The sequence below is a fragment of the Coenobita brevimanus genome, chromosome 50 (assembly GCF_032717465.1).
Source record: "Coenobita brevimanus isolate Jiangsu-jjx chromosome 50, ASM3271746v2, whole genome shotgun sequence".
Classification (NCBI taxonomy): domain Eukaryota; kingdom Metazoa; phylum Arthropoda; class Malacostraca; order Decapoda; family Coenobitidae; genus Coenobita; species Coenobita brevimanus.
Window position 1 is genome coordinate 36,275,612 of NC_137003.1, and position 17,693 is coordinate 36,293,304.

The window sequence follows — 17,693 nt, forward strand, 5'->3', positions numbered from 1 at the left end:
GGCGAGTGATGACAACGGTGGGTGGTGAACTGAATTAAAGGAATGCAATGACTGATTATGTGTGTGTGGATGAAAGGATGCAAAGATGTGTAATGGATGCAAGAGCTTATAGAGGTTGGGGGAGTGGACTTTCTGACCACTACTTGGTGGTTGCCAGAATTAGGATCCAAGTAAGATGGAGCAATAGAAGAAGGGAAAGACGAGAGGAAGGAGTAGTTGCAAGGAGGGTGGAAAGGTTACAAGAAGATGAGAAAAAGGCAGAGTATAAGAGAGGAGTGGAGGAACGATTGGGCAAATATGAATTGGAGCAGATGGGGGATGTGGAAGGTGTGTGCAGGATATTTACAGAAGAAATATGTGCAGCATGTGATGTGGTGTGTGGGATGAAGAGAAGACGGAGGGGGGTGCAAGGAACAGAGTGGTGGAATGAAGAGGTGAGACAGGCTGGGGCACAAAAGAAGAAAGCATACAATGAATGGATGAGAAATAGGGGTGTGGAAGAAGTTGAGAGGCGGAAGAAAGAATTATATGTAGAAAGAAAGAGAGAGGTGAAAAGATTAGTACGAGAGAGTAAGAAGAGAGTGGATGAGGAATTTGGAAGGAATTTGAGTGTAAAGTGGAGGGACCGTAAGAAAATGTTCTGAAAACAGAAGAGAGTCAGAGAGGGTGGAAGTGAGGTTAGCAGGGGAGTAAAAGATAAAAATGGTAGATTACTAGTGGAGAAGGGAGAAAAAGTGAGCACATGGAGAGAACACTTTAAGAAATTGTTGAACATAGAGGATGGAAGTAATGCGAGTATAAGTGGCTGGGGAATGGCTGGGAGAAGGAGGAAGGTGAGAAGACAGGAAGATATCAGTAGGATAGAAGTTGTGGAAGCAGTGAAGAAAGTTAAATTGGGGAAAGCCCCAGGAATTGATGAAGTGTGTGGTGAAATGCTGAAGCATGGGGGAGAGATAGTAGTAGAATGGATGTGGAAGATGTGCAGATTGGCCTGGGAGGAAGGTAGAGTCCCAGAGGATTGGAAGTCAGATATAATTATTCCCTTGTACAAAGGAAAAGGGGAAAAAGAAGTGTGTGGTAATCATAGGGGCATTGTCTTCTTAGTATAATAGGAAAAGTGTATGGCAGGATACTTACTGACAGAGTTAGAGAAAGAACAGAGGAATTAGTTGGAGAAAAACAGGGAGGCTTTAGAAAGGGAAGAGGTTGTGAAGATCAGATATTCATTCTTAGATCTTTGGTGGGAAAGTTTCTAGAGAAGGCAAAGAAGTTGTATGCGGCTTTCATGGATTTGGAGAAAGCATATGACAGGGTGGATAGACAAGGATTGTGGAATGTATTAAGAATATATGGAGTAGATGGGAAGTTGTTGAATGCTGTGAAGAGTATGTACGATGGTGCTAAGGCTGCAGCGCGTGGATGGTGAACTAAGTGAATTTTTCTCTTTGAAGGTTGGGTTGAAACAGGGATGTGTCATGTCTCCATGGTTGTTCAATCTGTACATGGATGGGGTAATAAAAGAGGTACAGGGTAGGGTAGTGGATGTTGGTGTGGCCCTGGTGAGAGAGGATAGTGTTTGGAAACTCCCTGTACTGTTGTTTGCAGATGATACTATGTTGTTCAGTGAAGACGAAGGGGAGCTGCAAGGCTTGGTGGATGAGTTTGGGAGAGTGTGTAAGAAATGGAATCTAAAGGTGAATGTAGGGAAGAGTAAAGTGATGGTCTTTGAGAGAGGTGAAGCCAGTGAATGTACAGCGAGGTTGGATGGTGAGGAATTAGAAAATGTGAGTACGTTTCAGTACTTGGGTAGTGTGATGAGTAAGGATGGAGGTTTGGAGGGTGAAGTGCTTGAAAGAGTACAGCAGGGAAGAAAGGTTGCTGGTTCTTTGAAAGCAGTGATAAGAAACAGGGAAGTGAGCATGGAAGTGAAAAAGTTACTACATGACAGTATTGTGATACCAACTCAAACATATGGAAGTGAAGCTTGGACGTTGTTGGAAGGACACAAGTCAAGATTGAGAGCAGTGGAAATGAGTTATTTAAGAGGAGCCTGTGGAGTCACATGGAGAGACAGGCTTACGAATGAGGATATAAAGAAGCGTTGTGGTGTGGATGTGGATGTTATAGGAAGCGTTATGAGGAACACACTGAGGTGGTTTGGCCATGTGGAGAGGATGGAGGATGAAAGACTGACGAAGAGAGTGTATATGAGTGAGGTGGAGGGGGGAAGAGGGAGGGGGAGGCCGAGGATGAGATGGAGTGGAGAGGTATATGAGAGAGGGGGGTGTGAGTTGGGAGCAGGGCAGTGAAATGGCGGGGGACAGGGCGACGTGGAGGCGATTTGTTTGTGGCCACCCTAAACGGGATTGAGGCGTCTGGCAATAGATAGACAGACAGATATACAGGATATGAGCTATGCTCATGGGGTCCTGTCTCTGTTTCTCAGTAAGTCAAATTTCGCTTTAAACTTTTTTAAGTTTTTAGACTGGACGATCTCTTTGTCCAGGCTATCCACAGGTCTATGCATCTATAAGGAAAACTAGATTTCTTGATATCCTTCGAGCACCTTGGCTTCTTCAGTTTCATTCTGTGTCCTCTTGTTACTCTCTCATCCCGTACAAACAGATCTCTGTCAATATTATCTACTCCCAACATGGCCCTGAGCACCGCGATCATGTCGCCTCTCTCTCTCTCTCCTTTCCTCTAAGGAAAGCAAATCCAGCTTTTCCAGCCTCTCTCTTTACAACAGATCTGCCAGACTAGGGACCATCTTGGTTGCTGTTCTTTGTATTCTCTCAATCTTGTTTATATCCTTCTTTTTGTATGGGGACAACACTATTGCTGCATATTCTAACCTGGGGTAGATCATGGCCACTATCAATTTTTTCATCATCTCCTCATCCATGTATGAAATGCTACTCTTATGTTAGTCAAGAGTTACATCTCTCTCACTGTCTTGTTAATGTGTTTTTTAAGGTGACACACTATCCTGGACCAGCACTCCCAAATCTTTCTCTTCTCCCACTTTTGTGATTGGTTCATTACCCATCAATTACCCATCAAATAATTCAGTGTGTGTGTGTGTGTGTGTGTGTGTGTGTGTGTGTGTGTGTGTGTGTGTGTGTGTGATCACACTTCCGACATGTGATGAGCTCAGGTCATCCTGTTTGGAATACTTGAGTGTCTGGCTACAGGCATGTGTATCTAACCTCTTCCTGGAGAATTGAGACATAACTCCCCATACCTATATTACATAGTTACATATTAATGCCTACAGTCACACCAGCAAAGGATTGAGTCTCTTCTTTGAACTGCCAATAGAATAGGGAGAATGAAGACATGTAGGCAGATAATAAGGGACACCACCCTACCACCCACTCACAAGCAAGCTCTCATTACGGGAAAAGAACAAAAAGATTTGTGTTGTGAAATACCGAGTGCTGTAGAGTGCTGACGCCCTGTGCTGAACAGCATACACCTTTACAGGGTAAATGCACATTTTGACTGTAAAGGGCAGTATTCATCATGGAAAACATGCAAAAAAATTCACATGAATCACTAGAAACAGCTGATGCTACGGGAAAAGCAGGAAATATCTTCCTGTGAATTTTTAAAACAATTTATCAGAAAAATCCACGAATATGCAAACCCTGCAAATAGTGGGGGTTGACTGTATTTTGAAGAAGACAAGTCTGATTAAGTTGTAAATAAAGCAATAAATTTGTTTTCTGAAAAGTTCATTTTCATTTTGGACAGACCTCATTCTGTAAATCCATTTCACTCAAGCCACATACATTCAGTTTACCTCTCTCCATTCTTTCAATGAAAAAAATAAAATAAATAAAATAAATCATCATCTAATCCTGTGTTGCCCCATGAGAAGTGTACTGTAGGAGTAAAAATAAATCTGCTAAAAAAAAAAAGTATGCATAAATACCCATCTTCCCTTCTGGCTCCACCTTCAAAGAAAAAAAAAATAGTAAAAACTTTTCAAGATTAAAATTAAAAACTTAAAATCAAGAAGGTGTACTAATAAGGTTACCTCATGAAGGTCCCCCCCCACCTCCCCACTGACTAACCCTGGTGTGTCTGGCTAAGCAGACCCATGTACCAAAAAGCAACTGCCACCACAGGGCCATTCCATGCAGTGAACCAATGTTCCTTTGTGGGAAACAGCACCTCTCCACAGCAAGGGACATGAAAGGTTGTGGAGATTTGGTTCACAGATGTATTACACACTTGCATCTCACCACTCAGGGCATCATAGTACGATCCACATCAACCTATTTTTAGGTTGCAGGTTAACACCCAGTACTGTAAGTGGTTTTGTGGGTTACTGAAAACCATTAGGCTTGTCATTAAGTGTACAGCCACCTGAAGTGGAAAAAATAGTAAAGTGACAATAAGGATGGAAGAAATAGGAAAGGAGGAAGGAAGACACAGAAAAGAATGACAGGTGAAGGAAGAAGCAGGCAGCACTACATCAAATGAGTGGATGATGGTTATCATCACCTAATGCAGGACAGGACTTGTTTGCCTAATTTATTACGAGTCAAACCAACAATGAGATGTTCTGAAAACTTTTCCTGAACAATCAAAATAGTTGGGCAACAGCACCTCAACCCCACTGGTTACAATACTGCCACTGTGCAAAGCCGTGAATGTGAGGTGCACGAGGTGAATAAAGTGTGGTGCAGTATGAGGGGTTGCAATGTCATAAAGGCACAGTGTTCATAAGATGTATTTTGTGTTGTTATGAAGCAGGGAATGGTAATGGCCACAATGAAGTCAGGGTAGGTGCATTCATGTATCTCTGGGAATGACAATTTCTGTGGGATGAATGTCTGGTGGGAATTCATGAAGGATGATGTCTGGCTAAAGATACTTGAATGTCTATGTGTGTGTGTGTAGCTGTATGTTAAATGCAGTGTTGGATGGAGGAGAACATCACAAAGTATTTCTATTGATGCTGAGACCCCAAGCTCAAATGAACATTTACCATCAACTCTTCCTGGGAAATAACAACACTATACCTTTCAGTGGTGTGGTCTTCTGTGCAGTTTTCTTTGACAGTGGTAATGTTTCCATAGTTCTTGAGGAATGGCTCTGCTGACTTTCCTTGGAGACATTACTCAGCCTTCGAAACTTGTATTTTCTGTTAAAAGTGAAATACTGTACTGGTATCATGAGTACCTACCATATATGCACAATCAACAACAGTAACTATCTACCTATCTGTAGCCAGATGCCTTAATCCCGTAAAGGGTGGCCGCAGACAAATCGCCTCCATGTCGCTGTGACCCCTGTCATTTCGCTGCCATCCCAACTTATATCCCCTCTCTCATATACTTGTACCTTTCTACCCCATCCATCCATCTCATCCTCAGTCTCCTTCCCCTGTCACCCCCTCCATTTCCCTCACATACACTCATTAGTCTCTCACTGTCCATCCTTTCCACAATAACAATAACACTGTACAGTAATAATAATGACAATGATAATATGTGGTCTGTTCAGGAAGTATCTGACCTTAGGCTCAAATGAAATAATAGCTTACCTGTTGAGCTAGAGTGTCAATCCTCCTCAAAGTAGTAATAATAATGATAATAATAATAATCCATCCATCAACCATCATCCAATCCTATGTTGTCCCATGAGAAGCGTAGAAGCCTAGGACTTGGCAAGTTGGCCCTGACATTTAAGATGAGAGTGACCATCCCCACTCATCCCTATGTGGCATTATATGAGCAATAAACCCCAACCACCCCTTGCAACCTGCACCAGCTCAATTTGATTAGAACGCCTTAATTACCCACTAAACCACCAGGTGCCATAATTTGGTTATATGGTTACCACCCAGTGCAGTAAATGGTTTCCTAGTGAACAGGAAACCATTTGGCTTGTCACTCACTGTACAGTCACACACAGGCAGAAGGAAGTGGAAAGAATTAAGGAAAGAATGATAGAAGAGGATGGAAGGAAAAAAAGGAAAGGGAAGACACCCAAAGCAGCACTGCATCGAGTGAGTGGATGATGAGTGCCACCACCTACCACAAATAATAATAATACCGGTAATAATAATAATAATAATAATAATAATAAAAATAATCTGGTTTTATGTTTCTCATGTGCGCCAGTTCTTCCATTGGGAATTTACTAGCGCTCGACACATATATACATTATTTTTAAAATTACAAGAATTGTGACATCTCTCATATACAATACAAACTTCATCAGTAAACAAATATGTGAAAGTGGCAATAATTATACAGTATAATCATCTGCCACACTATCTCTCTCCAGGTCATAGCATTTTGAAAAGAGAAAGGCTTTCTTAAAGGATTAAACGGAAGTGAGCTCATGGACAAAGGCAATCTATTACGTAACCTAGGGGCTCTATACACAAAAGAACAATCAGAGAAAGATGATTGGTGTATGGCTCCAGGCTCATCAAGACGCAGAGAATCCTCTTCACTAGGTAACATCACACCTGGGTGTGCCGATGGCAATTCTAACAATTCAGCAAGATACAGTACTTCAGTTCACCAAACTTTAGAACCTTGAATGTAATAACTGTTCTCCTTCCATACTCACTTCCCTATTACTTATCCCAGCTTTCATAGAAGCAGCAACCTTTCTTCCTTGTTGAACCCTTTCAAGCACTTCATCCTCCCCATCCTTACTCATCACACTACCCAATAACTTAAAAGGCTGTAGCACAGGCCGAACAGGGTGGTACTTTTGAGGGGAATGGGAAAGCTGGTGATAGGGAGAGCTGGAACTCCTGTTTCACTAGCTATCTAACCATCCCCCTTTGCTGACCTTTTCAGTGTGACAGTAACATGGACAGTAGACCAGCATACTCTCCCAAACATTTCCTCTAACTATTTTACGCACTACACCACATGCACTTTACATTTCACACAATGTATCCCACTACGTTACAGGGGTTGGCGCCAGCAAGGGCATGCGGCCAGAAAACTTTGCCCCCGCTACCTAGTGGTGGACCTTGGGGGGGGGGGGGGGGCCATGACGAGGGTTCTGCCAGCATAGATCATGGGTCCAGGGCAAGATGAGGCTCGAACCTGTGCTAGAGGGTACAGGGCACTCCGGTTCTCAGGCTGCCGCTCCCACCCAATTGAGAGGGGCCTGAAGCTGGAAGTAGCACCCCAGGAGGTTGCCCTATCAGTGGGTGTATAATGATGGGACAGTTGCAGTGCCAAGGCACGCTCGGAGGGTGCCCCAGCAGCTGTCCTGACAGGGTGCCCCGAGGCCACTACTGCAGCCACTGATAAGCTGGTGGGCTAGGGGTCCCAGATCCATTGCCTGGACCTGGGACTGTGCAGTGAGTGGGGCCTATGGTATGTTTATCGCCTTTATTGTTACCGGACATGAATAAATACAAGAATAAGCTTCAAAGCAAGCCTGAGGACATTAAATTGACCAGGGGATGAGAGTGGGTTCATGGAATGTGGGAAGTCTGAAGGGATGAGCAGGGGAAATCGTTGAGGTATTCAGTAGGAGGTGGGTGGATCTGGCATGTTTGCAGGAAGTCCGGTACAGGGGTGGATCAGCCAGAATGACTGTTGGGAAGGATTGCAACTATAAGTTGTTTTGGCAGGGGGGGGACAGACGGATATGGATGTGTGGGTGTGCTGGTTGCGGAGAAATGGGTGAATATGTTATGAATGTTATGAGAGTAAACGATAGGATATAGGTAGTGAAAATTTTGTTCGGTGGAATGATGACTGCAATTATATCGGCATATGCTCCACAGGCAGGCTTGGATGAAGTAGAGAAGGATAGGTTTTGGGATGACTTAATATGTTTCATAGGTGGTATGGGGGATGATGAGATAGTGGTTTTGGAAGGGGATTTAAATGGTCATGTAGGTGAAGCAGCTCAAGGTTATGAAGGAGTACATGGGGGATGTGCGAATGGTATAAGGAATGCAGAAGGGGAAAAGATACTCGAGTTTGGGGAGGCAACGAACATGATTGTGTGCAACACACATTTTAGGAAAAGAGAGAGTAGGTTAATTACGTATGAGTCTGGGGAAAATAGTAGTCAGGTAGATTATTTTCTGGTTAGGAGGGCTGATAGGAGGTTAGTGAGGGATGTTAAAGTTATAGGAAGTGAGAAGTGTGTGCAGCAGCACAAACTATTGATTTGTGATATGGTGCTTAAAAAATGAGTGATGAAAAAGAGGACTTATGTACCTGGCAGGAAAATATAGAAGCTGGAAAACCAAGTAGTAAGGGATGCCTTCTACAGGGAGATGAGGAGAGTGGTGGCTGAACAGTGAGTCGCAGACAGAGGCGTTAATGAACAGTACAGAGCCCTCAAGAACAACCTCTGAAGTTACTGATGTAATATGCGGTTGGACAAGAGGCCCACCAAGACATAAAGTAACTTGGTGGTGGGATGAGGGTGTAGAAACTGCAGTTCAGGAGAAAAGAAGGCTTTTCCAGGAATGGAAGAAGGGTGGTAACAAGGAGGAACACTTGGCTGCCAATGCAGGGCTAGAGGAGAGGTATACAGGGTGAAGTCTGAGTCACAGGGACTTTTACTTGATAACCTAAATCATGGGGAAAGGAAAAATATGATATTTGAGGTGACAAATCAGATGAAGAGGGATACTCGGGACATTATAGGTGAGCAGTGTGTGAAGAATGATGGAGGAAGGGTAGTGGTAAACAGTGGGGATATTTAAGATGCATGGAGAAAGCATTATAGCCGGTTGTTGAATGAGGAGTTTGACTGGGAGAGGGAAAGTTTGGAGCCAGCAGTTCCAGTGTTTGGCCCTTGGCCTTTTATTGATGCTGCTACTGCGAGTAAGGCAATAGGCAGGGCGCAGGTGGGGAAGGCAGCAGGTGTGTCTGGGTTGACTGCCGAAATGTTGAAGGCCTCAAGAGATATAGGGGTGAGGTTAGTCACTGACCTGATAAATATGATTACATATATATGAGTGTGTTGTCCCAGATGACTGGTTGAAGAGTGTAATTGTAAATATGTACAAAGGGAAGGGTGATGCCCTAGGAGGAGGAAATGATTGAGGTATAAAGCTTTAAGATCAGATAATGAAGGTAATGGAGAGAGTTCTAAAAGGTATGATTAGAGAATGAGTGAACACTGATGAGATGCAGTTTGGGTTTATGGCAGGCTGGAGGACTACTGATGCCATATTCATTGCTCAACAGCTTCAGGAAAAATATATTGAGAAGAAGAGAGATTTGTATTTTGTTTTGTTGATTTGGAAAAGGCCTTTGATAGAGTCCCTAGAGAGGTGGTGAAGTGAGCAATGAGAAAGTTTGGCTTGGAGGAATGGCTGGTTAGGGTGGCTATGGCTATGTATGTGGGTGCTCGCACCCTGGTAAGAATGAATGGAGATTTGGGTGATGAGTCTTCTGTGAATGTTGGTGTGCTTCAGGGATCAGTTTTGAGTCCCATGTTGTTTATCATGGTATATGAAGCCCTCTCACGTGACTTCAGAAACATACTTCCATGGGAGATGTTGTATGCTGACGATTTGGTGTTGACTGCAGAGAATGAAAGGGAGGTGGGGCAAAAGATTCAGGAAGTGGAGAGATGGTATAGGGCACAAGGGCCTGAGAATAAATGCAGATAAAACAAAAGTGATGATATCTAGGGTTGGTGGCAGTACTGTCAAAGACAAGGGAGAGTGGCCATGTGCAGTTTGACTTTCACCTCTCTCTCCCGGAGACAGAGAGAAAGGGAGGAAATATAGAAGGAGAGAGAGAGGAGGGACCAAGGTTATGCCTATCTCCCTCCTTTGTTTATGCCAAGGGGATGCCACTTGTCATTTCTGTTTATTCTCTCTCTCTCTCTCTCTCTCTCTCTCTCTCTCTCTGTTGACTTTGATATTCCATATTCACTTGTGTGCTCTCATTCACCCTCATTTTTACACTCATTTTCACAGTCACTTTTTCATTTTCAGTTTCACCTTCTCTCTCTCTCTCTCTCTCTCTCTCTCTCTCTTTCACCAGAGAGGGACAGGGAGGAGGGGAAGGAATGGAGGAGGAGAGAGTGAGAGAGAGAGAGAGAGAGAGGAGGGACCGATGTTATGGTATCTCCTCCGTTTGTTTCTTTATTCATTTATTCCAAGAAAGAACTGCTTCTGGCTTTATTGGACTTTTCCTGAGCATAAGAATTTAGTCCACTTGGCTCCTCGAGTCCGATAAAAGCGAATTCTGCTGTACTGAAGTCCATTATATCGAGGTTTTACTGTATATATATATATATATATATATATATATATATATACTGTGGAGAGGATGGAGGGTGAAAGACTGACAAAGAGAGTGTATGGGAGTGCGGTGGCGGGGGGACGAGGGAGGGGGAGGCCGAGGATGAGATGGAGGGATGGGGTGGCGAGGTATATGAGAGAGGGGGGCGTGAGTTGGGAGCGGGGCAGTGAAAAGGCGGGGGACAGGGCAACGTGTAGGCGATTTGTTTGCGGCCACCCCGAACGGGATTGAGGCATCTGGCAATAGATATATATATATATACAGGTATATATATATATATATATATATATATATATATATATAGATAGATATATATATATAGATATATATATATATATATATATATATATATATATACAGTAGGATCTCACCAATAACGATTTTGAGAATGTTTTCAGCAATAACGGTAAGTTAGAATAGATACCCAGTTTCTCTAATAACGTCTGGATTCACTTGAATAATGGTTATTTTGTGAATGTCAAAGCAAATATGTCCATAGCAAGATGAGGAATGAAACAGACACACAAGAAGAGATGAAGGAATTTGCCGAAAATGTGAGCAGCAGTGAAGAGGAGATGGAGGATCCTCCCCTCCCCACCTCCCCTGACTCGCCCACTGCCATCCCATCCACCTCCACTGCCCTACCTGACTCACAATCTGCCTCTCCCTCCACCTCCATAGCCCCACGGGACTCACCTGCTCCACCTGGCATACCTGCAACCCCCCAAATAATTACATCTGCTGCATTCTGGAAGAAATATAACATTCAACAGGCTGTAAATTTCTTCGTCAATGCCTGGAATAATACAATATTGGCAACCATTAAATATGCCTGGTTGGCACTCCAGTCACAATTCAAGTCTGCTGAGACAGAGAAAGAGCGGCCATCAGAATTAATGACTAATGGCTGGACTTGTACAACAGATTTCAAGAAAATACCAGAAACAGTATCACGATCGAGTGAATGCCCACCATCAGTCACTCATCACTCACTTTCTTTCACAAAGCTAGCCAGCCGAGGTAGAACAACAGAGAAGGGTTGAGTAGATGATGGCATTGGGGACTTTCCTGAAGATTTTGTTATGGGGTTTGACAAAGTGTTGATGGAAGAGGGTGACCATGGTGTGAGGCAGGAGTGGGGACGAGGCCAGCGAGGGGTCAGTGGGTACGCTGCAGTAGCATCCATGCGCAAGCCTCGAAACAATCATCATATCAAACATCTCATAACTCCTTTAAGATGAGTTTTATGTTACTCATGATTATTTAAAAACTACTCTTATTATTTCAGCTAAAAAAAATTATTGACAGGACGGCTCCAGGTGGGAAAAGTGGATAAAAGTCCTGGAGTGGCGGCACCAATAAACCCTTTATACGTGTATTTCAATGTCACGCAAATAACATTTTCACTAATAACGGCGTTTTTCTGACACCAATTAGACATTATTGGTGAGATCCTACTGTGTGTGTGTGTGTGTGTGTATATATATACAGTGTCAGGGGAAAGTGTGAGCACATATGGCCCAGCTGCACCCTGGGTGAGAATTGGGAGTTTGAGCTCCTGAGGCCACGATAGCTCCAAGAGGCCTTGACCGCCAGGGCTGCCTGAGAGAGGAACTCAGTCGTCCTCTGAGAGAATGCGAACCCCGTCCCGTTTGTTTTGGCCTTCAAAACTTTGTTATGGTCTTCAAAACTTTGTTATGGCACTGAACTGAATCGAGTGAAATCATATCCCAGATCATTGCTCTAAAGGAGGCAGGCCACCAGACAAAGGAAATTAGTGAATTGGTTGGTGTGGCACGATCGACAGTGCGTCGTTGGTGTGCGCGGTTTCGGGAGGAAAACAGTGGCGAAGTTCCCACAAAGAAACCGAGGTCTGGTAGGCCTAGGAAAACTTCCCCAAGGTCTGTTAATGTTTTAAAACGTGCAGTGGAGTTTAATCCTCGTGTGAGTGCAAGGAAAATTAAGGAGAGCAACCCGGAAGTGTTTGGTGAGGTGTCAGTGAGAACAGTGTCTCGTAGTGCATGAGCTTGGTTACACAAGTCACAGGCCTGTGAAAAAGCCTCTTCTCACCAAGAGCCAGAGAATTCGTAGGCTTGCCTTTGCTAATAAATATCTAAACTGGGGTGAGGAGCAATGGTTGTCTGTTGTGGTCTGATGAGGCAACGTTTAGTGTTATCTATAACAGAGGAGCACGTGTGTATCGACGCAAAGGTAGTGACCCACTTGACCCACGGTATGTAGAAAGCACAGTTAAACATCCTGATTCACTCATGGTATGGGGTTGTTTCTCAGGGAAAGGTTTGGGGAAGCTTGTTGTACTTCCCAAGAACCTCAGAGTGAATCAGGATGTTTACCTGGAGCTTCTGTGTGATCATTTACCAGACTCCTTCGAGCTAACAGGTGCACAAGTGTTTCAGCAGGACGGTGCACCTGCTCACCAGGCCAAATCAGTCAGCAATTGGCTTTGTGACTGTGAGGTATCACTCATGACAGACTGGCCAGGAAATAGCCCGGACCTCAACCCAATTGAAAACCTCTGGTACCTCGTAAAGAAGAGTCTCCAAGGGAAGGACGTGAGCTCTCTGCCTAAGCTGGAAGCCGCCATTCGTGACTCCTGGGACAAAATACCCCTCCAGCACCTCAGGAGCCTCGCCCTATCACTTCCAAGACGTCTCAGGTCTGTGAAGAAACGTAAAGGCTACCCTACGAATCACTAAAGGTAAATAAATTGCATTATTTATATGTTTTTTCAATGTTGAAAGGTTTGTTTCTCAGGAGGGACGCAGGGCGCTCCATACTTCTGACGAGCACTGTATATATATAGGGGAGGGCGGTGATGGTTTGGACATTTTTTAAAAAAATATTTATAAAAATTCAGGTTTAACCCTTACACCACGGACTTGTTCTGCTTTGACTTGCAGCTCCCACGGGCATATTCGCGCTCCGACAGACTCTCTAAAAATATTTGCCAAAAATTAGTTATTAGTCCTAGAATATTAAAATCACATATACTTATGGCGCATACCTTCAGCTTTCTCCTTGGGTGTTTGTTGAGCCTCCGTCGAGTACCGTAGGACTTGTGGAGACCTCTGAAGTTGGGTAAAGAAGTCTCCACTTTACACTTCCCGACAACTCGTAATATGATTACCACAGCCTGATATTATCACTAAAACACTAATCTATGATTCTCAAATAGTTTGGAAACCATACTCCCCAAAAAAAACACTGTGAAAGCAATGAAAATTACGAGGGCGTATGACCATCCCACTTCCGATCGTTCGCCGCTAGTGTTGTCTATTATTCATAAAAACACTCACAGTTTATATTTCTGTTACTATATAACACTTATATATATCTACAGTCTTTATCCATAAGTTTCCTTCAGTAACAGTAGTTTATTGTCACTGTAGGCATTCAATTTCTTTCAGTAAAATATATAGCATTCACTTTCTCGTCCTGTACACTAGCATTGAGAGTGAATGTCACTTTCACCTTCACTCTCATAACTCATAGTATTCATACATGCTAGAGTGAAACTTTCACTTTCATTACTCCTAGTATATATACTCATATTCTTATAATACCACTCATTTACATTTCTATTTACGTTCTCTACTTTAGTTACATTATTTACATTTCTATTTTATTTACACTGTGTTATGCACTGTCACTTGAAGTAACTTATAAAACTATTTTCCACTGTTCACTTATATTTACATTCATTGCTTTCATGCTGTTTACACATTATTTACACCTTATTTACAATTCCATTTGCACTGTTTTACTCAATAAAAAGATCAGTCACTCTCTATCAATTGTCAGCCCTTTACCTCTTTCCACACGAGGTTTAGTAGGGGGTAAAGGTCACAGGGCCCTTTGCATGGAGCTATAAAGCGATGGAAGTTAGCAGGAGCAAATCAGACATACTCCCACTTTCAAAGAAAACAGTGAACTGATAGTGGTGGCCTCCTGCCGCCTGGCTAGGGTGGGTGCAATACTACCAACTTCAGCCTTATGAGACCTGCTAATATATAGCAATGAAATGATTCGCAGGAAACCAAGACAATACGTAATAAATTAGGTACAGTTCCAGGTGAATGTAAATATCACTTAGGCATCTCTCTTACCTCCTTATATGTACATTTATTATGAAAATTGATTATACGGCATATTTCAAGGGGAAATAAACAGCGAAAATTAGCGAACGAGTGTACGTGAGGTGTTGTCAGGTGATAATTAGCCAATTCTAGGTGTATGACACTATCACTTACCTTATTTCTTTTTTGTATATATTATTTGGTATAAGAATAGGGCATAGGGCTTATTTCAATGGATGAAATCAGTGAAAAATTCCAGGGAAGATTTACTTAGCGTTGCACGGCCGGGTAGGCGAGAGGATAGGGTAATGGAGGGGAGGTAGGGAGGGGAGTCAAGAACAGGGAGAAATGGCTAAATTGTCAACAATGGATGGGAGTACAGATGAGATTAGGAGTGCTGACTAGTGCTGGACACTGGCAGTACTGATAGATGATACAAGTCACCACTTCAAAGTCCAGGCGAATTCAAAATAACACAGAATCACAAGAGTGTCGCCCCGCGGTATGATCCCTTGCTCCCAAGTGTCACGAAAGTGATGCCCCACGGTCAAGGGGTTAAGCAGGAGTGTGATCTGGTTTATGTTAAAATATTGCCACATCATTTGGGTCTTTAGGTTGATAATATGAAATTCTTAGCTCTTTTCAGCTTTAATATATAGTTAACGAAACACAAGTGACTAAATCGTATGAAGCATCTCTACCAGTGGTGATGGTTCGGACAGTAGGGTGGGATGGTTCGGCCATATGTATTACTCAGCATATTCTTAAAATTATAAGAGTTATATTGGATAAAAACAAACATTATTAATTCAAAGATATTTCATTTTCCTAAAGTACAATATTAAACTTCGGAATCCAAATGAACTACTTGATATCTGTCAAAAAAAAATTAGAACTGAAATAACCTTCACCAGATTTAATAATAAATGAACCTCTTACTTTCTGCTACAAAATTATGCATAATTAGCCTTTCTTTCTCTCTCTCTCTCTCTCTCTCTCACTCTCACACTCTCTCTCTCTCATTCTCTCTCACCCTCACTCTCTCTCTCTCTCTCTCTCTCTCTCTCTCTGGAATATTGACTTCACTTTTCACTTTCTAGGCCTTTTTTCAGACGGACTAACTTAAGATTTTTAATGCATATTGTAGCCTGCAAAACTGAAACAGAAGTTGTATTACCTCTTCCTACTTTTAACACTTTGAGGAATAGGTTAAACAAAGAAAATTATTAATATATATTCCCTGATAACTATTAAGAATGGTGTTCACTATGTCTTCAAATACAAATGATCAAAAGTAGCATTATCAATTGATAAGGTCATGGCTTGTTAGTAGTGGAGAGATAATTAGGTCCGTCCGAACCATCGCCCACCTCAACTGTCCGAATCATCCCTCATCTATGTAAGTAATTGACGGGTACTCTCAAGTTTCACCCAAGAGAATTTAACATTCGTTTTTCATAGCAATATGTTCTCCATGCAACACAGATCAACCCTGAAAATGCACAGTTCGATGCTTGGCATATTCATAAAGGCAGAGCTAACGATATACACTCAAATTATTACATACAGTAGAAGATGCAAAAAAACAAAAAATCTGACCTGCATCAAAAAGTGAGGGATTTCTAGCTTGGAGGTTCTGTATGGTCGAATAAAACAAACTCTCCCACTTTCACACAAGATCACACAGCCCTAGGTCCCATACGTTTCTCAGGGAATGCACTGTCCGAACCATCCCACTATCCGAACCATCACTGCTCTCCCCTACATATATGTGTGTGTGTGTGTGTGTGTATATATATATATATATACAGTAATCACTCTAATATCCAGACGCCCAATATCCGAACATCCCCACTATCCGGACATAAGAATGTTTCATACTGTATTTTTTTCCATACTATACTTACCTCATTTCACTCTTTAATGTCCTTTATTGGTGTGAATAGGGTGTTAGGAGCTAGGCATGTGTAGTAGGAAGGTGTTTTTCTGAGTTAGGCTAGGTTAGGATCCATAAGTACCAGTCCATGAGCCAGTCACCAGAATGTTTATTATTGTATGAACCTACTTCTAAACCCTCATTTTATGTTTCTTTTGCATTTATTTCAGTCATTTATGTGCCTTATTGGTGTGATTTGGGTCTTAAATAGGTGCAATGCATGTCCAGAGGGAGTTGTATAGGTGTTTCTCTGAGTTAGGGTCCATAAGTCTATCTATCTATCTATTGCCAGATACCTCAATCCCGTTTGGGGTGGCCACAAACAAATCGCCTCCAAGTCGCCCTGTCCCCCGCCATTTCACTCCCCTGCTCCCAACTCACACACCCCTCTCTCATATACCTCTCCACCCCATCTCTCCATCTCATCCTCGGCCTCCCCCTCCCTCTTTCCCCCTCCACCTCACTCACATACACTCTCTTCGTCAGTCTTTCACCCTCCATCCTCTCCACATGGCCAAACCACCTCAGTGTGTTCCTCATAACGCTTCCTATCACATCCACATCAACACCACAACGCACCTTTATATCCTCATTCGTCAGCCTGTCTCTCCATGTGACTCCACAGGCTCCTCTTAAATAACTCATTTCCACGGCTCTCACTCTTGACTTGTGTCCTTCCAACAACGTCCAAGCTTCACTTCCGTACGTTAGAGTTGGTATCACAATACTGTCATGTAGCAACTTTTTCACTTCCATGCTCACTTCCCTGTTTCTTATCACTACTTTCAAAGAACCAGCAACCTTTCTTCCCTGCTGTAGCCTTTCAAGCACTGCACCCTCCAAACCTCCATCCTTACTCATCACACTACCCAAGTACTTAAACGTACTCACATTTTCCAATTCCACACCATCCAACCTTGCTGTACATTCACTGACTTCACCTCTCTCAAAGACCATCACTTTACTCTTCCCTACATTCACCTTTAGATTCCGTTTCTTACACACACTCTCAAACTCATCCACCAAGCCTTGCAGCTCCCATTCGTCTTCACTCAACAACACGGTATCATCTGCAAACAACAGTACATGGAGTTTCCAAACACTATCCTCTCTCACCAGGGCCACTCCAACATCCACTACCCTACCTTGTACCTCTTTTATTACCCCATCCATGTACAGATTGAATAACCATGGGTCCATAAGTGCAAGTCCATAAGCTGGGGCCCAATATCCGGACAGAACCAATATCCGGACCTACCTATGGCTCTATTACATTGGATATTGGAGTGATTACTGTATATATATATATATATATATATATATATATATATATATACAGCAAAATCTTGAATTTCAATTGTTCAGATTTATATATATATATATATATATATA

At 42.7% G+C, this 17,693-nt stretch overlaps 1 protein-coding gene across 1 annotated transcript in view; it reads right to left on the reverse strand.

Annotated features, from left to right (window-relative positions):
- The window catches only part of LOC145399737 (uncharacterized), a 342,222-nt gene that overhangs the window by 65,662 nt on the left and 258,867 nt on the right, over positions 1-17,693 (reverse strand). Inside the window, exon 8 of the mRNA XM_080272285.1 lies at positions 5,034-5,155. Coding sequence (XP_080128411.1) covers positions 5,034-5,155 — 122 coding nt within the window. The remainder of the gene's footprint in view (positions 1-5,033; positions 5,156-17,693) is intronic.